This window comes from Andrena cerasifolii, chromosome 3 (assembly GCF_050908995.1).
Source record: "Andrena cerasifolii isolate SP2316 chromosome 3, iyAndCera1_principal, whole genome shotgun sequence".
Lineage (NCBI taxonomy): Eukaryota > Metazoa > Arthropoda > Insecta > Hymenoptera > Andrenidae > Andrena > Andrena cerasifolii.
This window is the reverse complement of record NC_135120.1, coordinates 23,651,883-23,666,801: the sequence shown is the minus strand read 5'-3', so window position 1 is coordinate 23,666,801 and position 14,919 is coordinate 23,651,883. Positions and strand designations below refer to the sequence as shown.

At 35.3% G+C, this 14,919-nt stretch overlaps 1 protein-coding gene across 10 annotated transcripts; it reads left to right on the top strand.

Annotated features, from left to right (window-relative positions):
* The first annotated feature begins 432 nt into the window (after nt 1-432).
* Nucleotides 433-14,726, top strand: Psi (P-element somatic inhibitor). 10 transcript variants are annotated; one of them, XM_076809416.1, is made up of 14 exons: nt 433-492; nt 5,429-5,507; nt 5,744-5,944; nt 6,345-6,474; nt 7,632-7,886; nt 7,955-8,156; nt 8,273-8,479; nt 8,557-8,740; nt 8,816-8,973; nt 9,074-9,188; nt 9,779-9,940; nt 10,053-10,270; nt 10,362-10,647; nt 11,732-12,462. In XM_076809416.1, the coding sequence occupies exons 1-13, from the start codon at nt 448-450 to the stop codon at nt 10,620-10,622; spliced, it is 2,217 nt and encodes a 738-aa protein (XP_076665531.1). In that variant the 5' UTR covers nt 433-447; the 3' UTR covers nt 10,623-10,647; nt 11,732-12,462. The 10 variants fall into 10 exon arrangements, with proteins under 10 accessions (XP_076665531.1, XP_076665529.1, XP_076665524.1 ...); XM_076809414.1 differs by lacking the exon at nt 433-492 and adding an exon at nt 4,587-4,901 and having other exon boundaries at nt 8,273-8,473; XM_076809409.1 differs by lacking the exons at nt 433-492; nt 11,732-12,462 and adding exons at nt 4,588-4,901; nt 14,116-14,726.
* The last annotated feature ends 193 nt before the right edge of the window (nt 14,727-14,919 follow it).

Below are 14,919 nucleotides of genomic sequence, written 5' to 3'. Positions count from 1 at the left end.
GCCACTGTCAAGCCAAGCCAGGCCAGCCAGGACCAACCAACGTGGCGGGGAATCGGTTGTCGACGCTGATTGGCTGTGGCCTCACTTGGTAGTGACTTGGCTTGACGGTGGCGCCGTTCGTTTCCCACCTTGGCGTTGATTGGTTATTCCCCCTCCGCGAAATAGTTTGACCATCCTGTAATTTCCATCGTACGCTATCCACTACCGCACACAATGCGTGCGAAAGAGGTATGTATGTATATAGAAATGCCCTCCTAGCTCCTTTACTAGCTACTACGTTAGTAGAGGATCTCGCATGCTTAAGCATTTGCTTAAGAATAAGTAACGATTATGAATACCGGCCCCAGGCGCAAGCCAGTTGAAACGATTGGTGATGCGCGAGTTAGGTGCGCGTGAAATTGTGTCCATGTGTCGTCGACGGCGGCCACTCGATGCGCATCGAAGCAAATGACATGTGCGTTGCTGTGGCAACAAGTGTTTAGCTTATCGTTAGTATGTATATGTATAACAAGTATTTATAATAGATATAGAATATAAATTCATAGCACGAAAGCTTCACCAGAACAGCAATCTTTAACATTAATTTTCTTCTCTGTTAAATTCATGCGCTTTGTGAGGTTATAACGTACGTTCTATCTGTAACTTTGTTTGCCCGATCCATGTGCTTCATGAGGTTATGACTTGATAGACCGTTATGAAAAGCACATGGCATTACAATTGCACACAGTAGTGCGTTTTATAAAAAGATAAATATAATCATTTGCTAAAAATCTATAGTTATAAAAACATTCTTCTTCAGGAATGAGCAACAAAATGAATATATTTTTCTGTCGTTCCGTTCTTTTTATTTATATTTAGTACAGAGTAATTCATTGGCTTTAATAGGTTATTGCACACTTAATCTTGTACTCTACAAGTAAATTAGTAATTTTATAGACAGATGAAGGAACGAAAGTTATATAAAACACATTTATTTAATAGCGAGTGATGATGAAATTGGCAGTCCGTTAAACGCGGGAATATTTAAACTTACACGTAAACGATATTCAAAAGTATGCGAATAAATTTGTTGGGTTGGACAATTTATGAGAATGGCGCGGCGAATTCTCATGTGCCAGCTCAGCTGATTTCGTTGAGAATCAACTTGTAAGAAGAACGATTGCGTAAAAATTCAAAATCGATCGGTACCGAGATTTACGCGCCCAGCGCTGTTTTGTTTTTGTCTCTTAGTTGCTATAAATATGTAAATAAGAAGTTATGGAAGTTGCAATCATCTACAGATTATATTACATATCTTGAAATGGATAAATATATCATTTATCGTAAAGAGAAGTTTATTAACCCCGTACGCGACTATCACGGGCTGACATGACGCACGCTCATTGACCAGCCGGTAACAGACGCGGGCCGCTGTGGCTCAACACGTCACTCTCACGCACGGACATATGACTTGGTAGATGTTGTATACTTTCTGTTATACTTGCATTTGTAGTATCATAAGAACGTGCACATTATTCTTTCGCATAGTTTTAAGAGGCAGTAAGAGAGTCGTATGTAAAAGGGAAAGCGAGGGTCAACAGAAACCGGGCCCATCGAGAAATACCTCGGTGACACATGAGGCCCATCTGGAAAATCCTCGGTGAGGCATGAGGCTCATCGACGCAACGTTTATATTTGGACGTGGGCGAGTGAGAGGGTGCGTGCGCCGCAACATACTTGAAAAAAGCCTCGAAATATCGTGGATGCATGGTGGGGGTGGGAAGGAAGGTGAAGTTAGAGTTTTTCTCTGGTGTGGAGTTTAGTGTTAGAATCGTTGTGAGCATTGTGAGAATTATCATAAGAATTATTGGTAATTATGTAGAATAGGTGTTTCCTCACCGATTTCAATGATTTTTGGATATATTGTAAAACTCAACATTCTGAACAACTTTTTCCTATACATGTTTGCGAAAAACTTCTGTTGATTTATTCCGACGCAACGCATGCCACTTTCCAACTTGTCCCGGGTATTAGTTTGACACCGATATGAGTTTGGAGATTTGAACCAGAAACTTGCGGATACCCGTCAACACCTTGACTGTGTTCGGCGGCGCGGACGCCGCCGCATATTAGAATGACTGGTTCTAAAACATAATTTTTTTGCTAGGAGGAGGGTGCCTTCGAGAGCACATGTTGGGTGTGTGGGGGCTCCTGTCACACCCCGACTCACATCGGTTCGTTACCATGCTTTACACGTCCGCGAGCGGGCGCGCGCCCCCTGCATTAATCTAGACTCAACCAATACTAATACCCGGGACAAGTTGAAAGGTGGAATGCGTTGCGTCGGAATAAGTCAAAAGAAGTTTTTCGCGAATATCTCGGAAACGAAGGTCGAGCGGCGGTAACATGTGTAGGAAAAAGATGTTCAGAATCATGTTCCCGACAACATGTTTCAAGGTCGTCAAAATCGGTGAGGAAACACCTGTTCTGCATAATTACCTTATTATTTTGTCTTACTATAATAGTTTTGTACCTGATAAGTGATAAATAACATTTATTGTAAAGAGTAAGCAATGTGATTGGTTTTGGTATAGTGAGTTGTTTGGTTTAGAAAATTTATAGAAGATTATTGGAATTATCTTTCAATTCAGACTTTTGTCCAGATGAGATAGAAACTGCTTCTACGATTAGTGAAACGTTCGTTTCAACGGATATCTAGTCAGAATGTGAAGATGTGAATCAATTCCAGACCAAAATCGTGACAATCCAGCAGCACCTAGCTGTCCAATTACTGGAATACCGGCTATAAATATACTAGGTGCTGGTGAAGACTGAGGAAGATATTCTAAATGTTTTTGAACAATTTTTTATCAATGAGACAAATAGATATGTAAAGGCTTGTCTGGAAACAAACAAGATTATGTAAGTTTCCAAGTGCAAAACTATGGAGAGACATTAATTTAGCAGAAATGTAAATAAACCTTTAGGTCAATGGTACTGAACAAAAAATCAGAGTACTGAAACACCATCTTTCTAGAAAACTGTATCGTTAAAAAGATTTTGTTTCTCGAAAATTTATTCATTTCGTGGACGATGATACTTTCGACACACACCTGAATCCCAAACTGTTAGAAATCAAAATATGGCCAATTTGTAAACTTGTCGATATTTCGATAACTATGAAAACTGATATTTATGGAACCACGAGGCAAAATGGAAAAGGAACTAGACGAACCTTGCACAGGAAGAAACTTAGAAAAGGTGGAATAATCGGTTTCCAAGGGAAAAGTACACATTTTCAAATGGAAAAACAAGAAAAGTGTGACAATTCTCTCAACAATCCATAACACGGATATGGTAGAAATTCAAAACGAGGAGAAATGATTAAAAAATTGAAGCAGTAATCGACTATAATTACACCATGGGAGGGGTAGATGAAGCAGATCAATATTTACAAACTTATGGAATCATCAAGAAGAGTGAAAACCCATCTTCAATTTCCATTGGCTCTAATTGATTTGTTGACTATCAAATATAAGAAAGAAGAACTGAATCACAGTTCCAGCCATCCACCTCAGCAGTCCTTTGAGACTAATAAAGAAACATTTCATAGAAGAAATTTCTCCAAATGAAAAGAAGGCGAAATCATATCGTCAGTGTGTTGTATGCGGTTCCAAAATGATGTCAATGGCAAAAGAATTAGAAGAGAAATGTGGTTACACTGTAAAAATTGCGACATTGGATTACGTATTCCTTGCTTTAAAATATATCACACATACTTAAATTTTTAGATATGTTGTAATTGAATATTATGTACATAATTCTGAACTTAGTTTCTTTAATTTTTCCAAATAAAAGATATATATTTACTTCCCATTATTGCTTCTTTTACCTCAGGATACCCTACCCAATTAATTTATGAAAAATAAAAAATGGGCATTTTTTGGACGATATTTTGAATTTTATTTGTCACGCCAATATTTTAATTAATATTTTCATGTAACTTAGTAATAAGTAAATATCCAAAGACTATAACATTAAATGTATTAAAAACTTGACAATTGGCATTAACATTTATGACCAAATAAATTCGTACATCTGCTAGAACAAATTAACGCGCGCAAACTCACGCATGCGCAGTCACGGCTACCACGCAAGTGCTTACAAGACGGGCACCATTTATTGTCCCCTGGTGGTGAAGTCCAACCAACAGACGTGATATTCGTGAGCTGAGACATCTTAAATTTTCTATTTTCCCCTTTTCGCGGAATAACAAAGCGACTTAATCTCATTTGACAATAACATTATTGCAGTTACATGCGGTTTTTATATCTGTTCCGTCACGATATGCGTAGCAACCAAAAAAGGAAACTTGAAAGTAAAATACTTATGACTTATTTCCAACTGCGTCTTATGAAATTTTACGCACGTAATTGAAACATTAATCCGCGTCTCCTATTTACTTCAAGTCTAATTACTAAATACGCGTTGAATTTGAAACAGAGCACGTAACTTATCGCTTCGTATTTTCATTTATTCGACTACTTTACGCGACACCGATGCCTCGAGCAATTACCAATCTTCAGAATCGTATGCTCTATGACCGACGCTTGCGCTGTACCGTTCTTTCTGTGAAAGCACAGTTCTTTCACTCGTAAACCTCTGCTTTGTACTATTGTGTACTATCAAAGCAGTGCGTTGAAATATTCCTATTTTGTGTGAAATACGTTCGAAGCGTTACATATTAAAGTAAATCACATAGTAGCGATCGTTAATAGCAATTCGTAGTCGGATATATCGTAATAGTTTCAATTCGTATTGTTGCTTCATGTTCCATCATGAGTGACTATTCAGCGGTTGCTCCGCCTCAAAATTTTAGCCAAAGCTCCGCGTTTGCGGCGGCTTTGCAACGTGCAAAACAAGTAAGTAAATACGTCAAGCGTGTGTAATCTAGGTTATGATTAAATTACTACCATATAAGTAGGCCATGCAATGTTTTACACGCTCGTAAAGCCGTATGTCGGTATAGATTATTAATAAACAAATAGCCCATAATCGCGCTGGTAATTTTGTTCGCCCGAAATGCTGCGATCATATTTCAATGTATATGGTTAATTCCCATCGATAATCGGAAAAAGTAACTATCGCTTCGATGTGCATTAAATTTGTGTGATGTTGAAAAAAAATTTGGTTTGTCATGTTATTTACTTTGTTTGAATTGCATTATTTATACGCGCACAGCCATGTATATATATATATATGTATGTATGATTATTTCGATGTGTCTTACGATCGTTCGCTGGCCAGGTGCGAAGCGAGCAATGCGAATCGAGAAAAGCATTCTAGTAATATAACAAATAATGTGTTTTCTTGATAATTTAGTTGAAGAAGAATCGTGTAGTAATGGATAAAGTGTCATTTACACCTTTAAATATGAATTATTTTCTAGATAGCTGCAAAAATTAATCCAGCTGGTGCTCAGAATAATCAGGATGCTAAATTGAAACGTCCCCTTGAAGACGGCTCAGGTAAAGACGTCATACGTACAAGCAATGATAACGTTCTCTTGTATCTATTAGGGATTATACTTTATAATGTAATTTATACAAAAGTAATATTTTAACGAGGTCAGCAGTTTGTGGGAGAGTACGATTGCATTATAATTGAAAGCAGTTTAGTGTAACGTTTGTAAAAAAAAGAAAAAAAAAGAAAAATACGAGACCGCATCTTTATTTATTACGTAACGTTTGAATTATTCTTCTAGAACCAGAAGCAAAGAAAATGGCATCGTTAGTAGCAGATCCATTGATAGGACTCCGCGGTCCACCAGGGAATAATTCGTTAGGGGATTCGAACAATCAAGGTGGCAGAGCGGGGCAAGCAGGATCCTCGTCAGGACCGATTGGGAATGTAGGAGGTATTTGTAACGAAGATATCAGAGTTCCAGATAAAATGGTTGGTCTAAGTAAGTAAAAGTGAAATTCCATATATATTGTTTTTAAATGAAACTGACTAGCTATATATAAATTCACATGGTTACATTACTTCAAATATTCCTAATACAGACATGGGTAGAAAGAGGTTTTATTTAGATAAAAATTTTGAACGGCGAATAAAACATAATATTTTTGTCCATTTCGACAACATTTAATCTAAGTGTTACCCAATTCTGTCTTAATTAATATTTGTTTTTCTAATTTAGTATTACACATATTCGTACTGGTGTATCCAAACATTTCAGTTGTTACGATAAAACAGTTTGATAGTACATATTGATAATTACGATATACAAGTAAATTGTTAACGTGTTATCGAACAGACTATTGCGATTGATATTTTCATTCTGTACGTTGATATGCTTGCAGTAATTGGGAGAGGCGGAGAACAGATAACAAGATTGCAAAGTGAAACAGGATGTAAAATACAGATGGCACCAGAAAGTGGTGGGCTACCTGAACGTGTTTGCACATTAACTGGCTCGCGAGAAGCTGTCAAGTAACTTGTTTTTCCGTCCTTATTTTGTTAATTTTAACTATTTTGTATGCAATGCAATTTCCACTTTACAAACTACTTCCTAGACGAAGGGATTACTTTGTGGTGTTATGTCAAGTGGCACTGATTGGTTACACAACATAATGCAAAATATATATTTTACATCTGTACATATACTTATACATATATATATATTTACATATTGTACACATACAGAGCTACATATGCATACAGATAAATATGTATTTATGTATATGTATGTGCATATACTCAGTTATAAACACATGTACGGGGAAACAAACCTGCTATCCTCCTCGTATTTCATGTATAGGAAGATCATTAGATTCTAATTTACTTGAACAGCAGATCATTCCACCTAGATCCACTATTATATCTCCTAGAAACACCTGAAAGTATCAACTATTTATTTCACACAAAATGGTTTCGAAAGATCACATTGTGGTGTTATTGTAATATAAGATTACTGTGCTTCGTATACACTGATTGTATCTATTAGAAAGATGTGTTTCAAGCACGAATAGTACCGGTGAAATATAGTTTGCGTATGTCTAGTATACTCCATATGCTATCACTTCATGTTAACATGCATTTCTTGGATGTAGGTTACATGCTTTCGCGTATTGAAATTGTCAAATGTTTTACAGAGTCTTTGTTTAGCTCCTGGATGTGAATAGCGGGCTCATACTCGACTATTACATATGCTTCAGAAACTATTTTCCCATTGAGAATTTATCGATAATTTGTGGCTTTTGATTTAATAATTTTGTACTTACTAATAGTTTTTTACTTTCAATAGGATGTGGAGAAAGAAGGAAGGAAGGAGGATAGGATATGCATGGGGACGTGTTATTCGCAACTGGAAGAAAATTGAATTTTTTATTTATTTAAATCTGCTTACGATTAAGCCTACGACATTTGAACATGAAATTTAATTTTATTATACACTTAAGAAATAACTCTCTGTCATACAAAAAAGAAAAAGAAAATAATGTGACATTCCTAATTTATTATATTTTGGCACACAGTAGACATCACATTATGTGTTGCAAACAAATTACATATTGTATACCGATAGATTATATTTCCACCGAGAAATACTAAAAAAATTACATCGCGCGTTTAATTTATGTGTGTTCCAGTCGGGCTAAAGAATTGGTACTATCGATTGTGAATCAAAGAAGTAGAACCGAAGGAATTGGTGATATGAATATGAGCGGCAGTAGCGGCGGAATGATGGGGCATCCAGGATTCGTTGAGATAATGATTCCCGGGCCTAAAGTTGGCTTAATTATTGGGAAGGGAGGCGAGACGATAAAGCAACTTCAAGAAAAATCTGGGGCAAAAATGGTTGTCATTCAAGAGGGACCTTCCCAAGAACAGGAGAAGCCACTAAGGTAATAATAATTCCAATTTTATGCTTACATTGCATATTATCTTTGAAACCCGAAAGACTTTACGGCAGTAAAAGTGATATTTGTCTGTCTTCGATTAGGATAACCGGTGATCCGCAGAAAGTTGAATACGCCAAACAATTAGTATATGAATTAATAGCTGAAAAAGAAATGCAAATGTTTCATAGAGGCGCAAGAAGTAGCGATAGGAGCGGAAGTTATTCCAACGATAATACTTTTAATCATGGTTCTGGAACCACTGATGGAGTGGAGGTATAATACATCGTTCCTGAACAATCAATACACCAGTTGATGTTTATACAAGAGAATTTTTGAAAATTCACTCTTACGAGTGCACGTTTCCACTAATAAATGTGTTCGTTTGTCAGGTGCTGGTTCCGAGAGCAGCGGTGGGTGTTGTTATCGGCAAAGGAGGAGATATGATAAAGAAAATACAGGCAGAAACTGGTGCAAGGGTTCAGTTTCAACAAGGAAGAGAAGATGGCCCCGGAGATAGAAAGTGCATAGTCTCTGGGAAACATCAAGCTGTGGAACAAGTTCGCCAACGCATTCAAGAACTTATTGACAGTGTAATGGTAAATTTTATTTGAAATTTCGTGAAATATATCTTACAAGTGTAAGATTAGTTCTACTTTCAAATACTTTTTTGTAGAGAAGAGACGATGGTAGGAGTAACATGGGAGCAAGAAGTGGCCCGCGAGGCAATGGGTTTGGTGGCAATCGGAATCCAAATGAATATGGAGGATGGGATAGGCGTCAGGGAGGACCTATGCAAGATAAAATCGAAACAACATTCACTGTTCCATCGTCAAAGTGTGGTATTATTATTGGAAAAGGTGGGATTCTAGTATTTCACAAATGTAAAGGGAATAGAATGAATGTATAAATAATTACGAACTTAATTATTTCAGGCGGTGAGACTATTAAACAGATCAATCAACAAACGGGGGCACACTGCGAATTGGATAGACGAAATCAAAGTAACGAGAATGAAAAGATCTTCATAATTCGGGGCAATCCTGAGCAAGTGGAGCACGCAAAAAGAATATTTAGTGAAAAACTAGGCATGGTAAATATCTGATGATACAACTTACATAGGTCTATTAGGAAAATATTTCATTAAGTTTACTAATTATTTAATTACTAATTACTCGTGAATTAATTCAAAGGCTCCAGCTAATGCATCATTTACTGGTGCCCAAGGCGCAATTGGATATAATCCAACTTGGAATGCTGGGACAGCTTATCAAGCCTGGCCAAATCAACCTCAAGCTACTGATACAGGTACGTGTATTTTTTACTGCGGGATCAGGAACCCTCATAGCATAAGAGAGGGCACGGAATAACCAAGATCGGGGGAGGCAGCAGTAGCCGAGGTGGCTAAGGCGGTTGGCCAGTGCGTAACGAATCTGGAGATCATGGATCCGAGTTCCGCGTCCGAGGCTTCCCTTTTTTCCGTGATTCTACATTTGGGGGCTCGTCCGGGTTGGGGGGGGGGGCACCGATCGCCACACGAAGCCGTTTAAAGTCGTTGTCTGCGATGCGAAAAATAATAGACACCACGGTCGTTGTCCGCGACGCGAAAAATAAAGAGACGCCAGTGCGACAATGACATTCGAGGGCGAATGTCGTCGCAGGAGGGCCGAGTGTGGGATCAGCAACCCCAATAAGAGAGGGCACGGAATAACCAAGACCGGGGGAGTCGGCGGTAGCCGAGGTGGCTAAAGCGACGGCTGGCCAGCGCGCAACGAATCTGGAGATCGCAGGTTCGAGTCCCCCGCGTCCGAGGCTGCGCTTCCCTTTTTTCCGTGATCCCCTTTTCATTAAAATGATACGAGTGTATAATTTATACATAAAATTACTCATTGCTATAGCTGCTGCCAACCAAGCTCCCGTTCAAGTGAATCCACAGACAGGGCAGCCTGACTACAGTGCGCAATGGGCAGAATATTACAGATCACTCGGTATGCATAGAGAAGCAGATATGATTGAACAGCAAGCAAAACAGGGGAAACCAGAGCACAATCCGCAGCCAGGTAAAATCCTAGAATCACACTTAGTAATTGCGAAATGTGTATCTGCTTTTCCCTAAAGTTTTGAGTCAAGTAAAATAGCGTTCGTTTGATTTATGAACATGAATCTTCTCAGGAAATACACAGAATCCGAGTAATGCTTCAGCAACTGGCACTGGTGGGCCGGCCCAGCAGCAGCAGCAACAAACGCAGCAGCAGCAGCAACAGCAGCAAGCAGGAGCTACTCAGAATGGAGGTCAAGCCGACTACAGTGCACAATGGGCAGAGTATTACAGAAGTATTGGTAAAATAAAAGAAGCTGAAGCTATAGAAGCTCAAATGAAAGCGGGAAAGGTACGTTGATGACTGAATACAAGAAAGAATTATAACAGAATGTGTCGTATGATGTAAAGATTACCGAGGGTGCTACGTTTAATTTTTGTAGTTGGGAATGCAAAACAATCAAATGGCACAGCAGCAAATGCAACAGAGTATGCAGGGCCAGTCAGGCCCGGCAGGTGGAGCACCTAACGCGTTTCCACAAGCTTATGGTAATTATCCAACAATAAATCCTGGCTCGACACCGACGGGTTACTATGCAGCGGGGGCTGGATCCACAACGCAACCACAAGCTGGCCAACAGAATCCATCTTTCCCAACAGGCTATCAGAATTATCCATATACGCAAACGAATACAGAAAGTTAAGCTTCTACCAGGAAGAACATAGAATGTAAGTATTCATTTCTATATAGCAAACTTACATGCCTCCATAATTAGAAAATTGTATGATATGCCAATTTTCTTTTCGCAATTCAACAGAACTTAAGTTCGTTGTTACTTCCATTTTACAATTAAAAACACGATAGAGTGGCGAATTACACGCGGAAGTAACAGTTAAATGTATTTGCCTGTTTATGTTTCTTTTTTTATATCATACAATTTTGGTAAATTTTTACTTATATTAAGTCAATGTAAAATTGAGTGCAGCAAAAACATGCAGTTTTTAAGTGCTCCGAAGTATCTGCCGAGAAAAATTTATTATACAATAGAAGTTCAAAACTATTTAGTTGAGTGTGCAACGCTGTTGAAAACAATTTCTTATTCTCTGTATTGAAACACTCACGAAATTTAGATGCAAATTTTTTTAATATAAATTAATTTCAACTGTAATTATTAAAATGCATATTATGAAGCCAATCGTTTACTTTACAGATTTATAACTATTTTCATTGTTTCCTTACAATTTTTAAAATATTGTATTTGAAATTCTTGACTGACTATCATAGAGAAAGTACATTCATCCATATTTCATGAATATTCTTATTATATTTTTCATACACGAATGTTTACAAAAAAAAAAAAAATGAAAAGTTACAATGAAGTACAACATAATTTTCTCTACTCGTGCTACAATTTTCTGCTATATATTGTACTATATATATTAAGTAATTTGGCATTTATGCGATGTTCTTATTCACACGCACGCACGCACACACATACACACAGTCACACACGATATTTATATTTATTAATTGTATAATTAATTGCATACCATTATATTGAATCACTTGTATTTATATTGGCTTGATATTTCTTGCTTATTATGAAAATCAATGGTGTAAGAAGAAGGGATGCCATATGCGCACTGATAAATGTTGATACTTTCAGGGAGTTAAATGTTTATGAAAATGCTAAATTCCTGATATTTTTGATGTTTTATATAATTATTGAAATGGTATATTTTACACCTTTGAAAGTATAGTTATATTTATATACGCCACATGTGTTTTATTATAATTGTTTGTTTATTTCAGATAGTTTTCAGATAGTTTCCCATCGGGATGCGGTTAAATGCCTGCTGTAACTTCATACACTGTTTAAAATAAATTACGATAGTTGATCGCTTCGCAAAACCCATGAAAATTTAAAGAATGCCACTAGAAACCGACTATGTTCTATTTATACTATAATATTTTGTGTTTTTTTATATACATAGATATTATACATATTGTAGGATACTCATGGTTTTAATTTTAAGTAACGTGAAAATGCCAGAAGTTTAATATTATAATATAATATCAACATGATGTCTACTTGTGTTCTACTTATATACTACTGTATGTATTTTTGTTCCATAACACCTGATTGTAACATAAATTGAAACTGGCAGGTGAAGCAGCAGGTCAGAAACAGGAACGGGGAACCTACAACAAATATCCATATTATGCTTCCCATTTATCATTAAAAATACTAAAAAATTATCCTTAAAAATATGTATTAATAAGGAAAACATCTTAGATACTTATTTCGATATGTCATTATTTATGTTTCACTGTCTCATTCATGGAACGTTTGCCTTTAGTATATTAGAAAAAAAACCTTTATAGTATAAAGTGGCTGTAACGGACAGCTAAGACTCGTTTCTATTGTTTATGAATATGTTTTACCTAATATGTATGCAAGAGAATTATGATACACACGTATGATGGTCTACATACACGAATATGCTATTATAACAATACTAAATACAATTTTACCTTGGTTCCTTTGCTTTTTCTTGTCAAATACCACTACTATTTTTAGATTGCCAATTTGGAGCTGCCAATTGTAGGAATCTGTTCTTCGATAAATCTCATCAAGGGGATCTGCTATCTTAAATCTTTGATTCAGCATACTGTGTGTTTACATTCAAAGGAATCAGGACCTGCAAAACTGGAGTGTTATGGATGGCATATTAAATGGTTGTTTGCTACGTATAACATGTATAATCACATATATTATTTACTAAGTTACCAAATGGTTATTCACATGAATGTATTAATCGTATCGTAGTAGATAATTATCGACAGATTTTACTAGTCATATGTGAAAGCTTGACTTCCAAATCATTTAAGTTTTATCAAGATTGAATACTTTCAATATTCGATGATATATGTTGGTCAATTCAACTTACAACATCAAAGAGCAAAAATTCAATGTACCATCTATAATGTTGGGTACACTATATTCTGGCTAATTTAATTCATAAAGTTTTATCATTTATACCATTTAAGTATTTCTAATGTCTTTACACTATGTTAGCAAGAAAAGACACATTTGCAAGAATGATAGATAAGCTTTTGTTATATTTTTGTTGTTTAGTCTTATGTAATACTTTACGTATGTATAGCTAAGGGAAATTTCAGTTTTTTTATGTAACTGAATCTTGAATAAGTAATATAAGAAAAAGGAAATGTTATTTTGTATATTTACTGAAGATTCTTCTTCTCCAGTTACAAATTAAGTGAATAAAATTTTCAATATCGTACATTAGATATATATATAATAAACAGAAACAAAAAAAGCTGTTAAGCAATTTTATCTTGTTGCCTACATATAGTTACGAAGGTAAAAGAATCCTTTATTCAAAGGTAATAATAGTTACCATTATAATAAAATTATGTTTTTTATATATTCTTATATATTCTTTTAGTCAAACTAGAATACACCTAATTCTCAGGATAAACATTCCATTTATATTAGACAATGTGGTTATTTATTCTTTTTATTTGAATACATGCTCATGTACATTTGATACAGGATAAGTATAAGTATGCCACAGGTCAAAATATTATACAAATACTATCTTATAAAACCTTCATTTTCTTCGTACATGCTTTATACTTTGTACACGTTTAATAATAAAACTACAATATTATAGTTGCCCTATAATTTTTATACAATTTTGTATGTATAAAGGATAAGAACGAAAAATCTACGTTTAAATCTCGTACCATCTAGTCTAAATAAAATATTCGAATCTTCATTTATCTTTCTTCTTTCAGTCGTCTATTAAAACGGCATTGGTTTAATGTTAATGTAACTTTAAATAATAAGTGGCTCACATTCACTATGTTAAATTACAGTATAAACCTAACAAAATTTACATTCAAATAAATACCAACATATTTTTTATGTATCAATCGTAATTCACGCTTGTAATAAGTGAACATAAATAATATTTCATTTTCTTTCCATTACTATTAAATGTTTCTAGTTACTTAAATCAAGTTGTCTCGAATCAATAAATTATGTTCGTGTAATCAAATTTAAATATATAACTGTAAAAATTGAATTCTGCACAACACGTTTTCAAGAATTCTCTCAGTTATATCTTCGAAATTATAGCATTCAATAAAGGGTAATGAAAATGTTTCAGGGACAAGGATGATACAAACTTTCCATTGCCCTAATGAAGAAAAGCAAATAATAGGTACCCAAACAGACTCTTAATACTTTGTATACAATATTACCTCAAGCGACTCGTAGGAGACAAATGGATTTGCAATAACAGGTTTGCATAATTATATCTTTCCGAGAGGAAAGCGTAAAAATTACTCAAGTCACATTTGACAAAGTTTTTTTTATTATACATAAAATCAGTTATTTCACAGTTTCAATTTTTAATACTCTTTTAAAATACAATATTTAGCTTGGCGTATGTATTTTACATATAATTATGCTTAAAGTATTTTGTACTACACATGCATTATATGCGAACTTGTTTTATACATATGTACATATGTAATCAATTTACTAAAAAGGTACATGCATTATGTGTATAAACTACATTTTCTTTTCTAATTATACAGAATCATTTTCAAAACGTGCATATTTGAATACTTTCAAGAAATCGATAATTCATTTTACTGTATATATACATAAGTTCTGCTTGTTTATTAAATACGTATAAATGATACACATGTATATATGTATCCACAGTTAAGCGTGTAGTGTTTGTAGAAAGGATACAAATAGAATAACAAAATGTAGGGTAAACCAACCAGTAATTAGCCGCATACCAGTGACTGACCATTAGGCAAAGAAATGTCAATTATAAATTTAAACATTATTATATGTTTATAAATGGAGTGTAGTTGCACTTTTAATATCCTATATTTTTAGTTACGCATATTAAGCAAACATTAATGCGTACAATTCTTATTAAAAGTATGCGGTCATT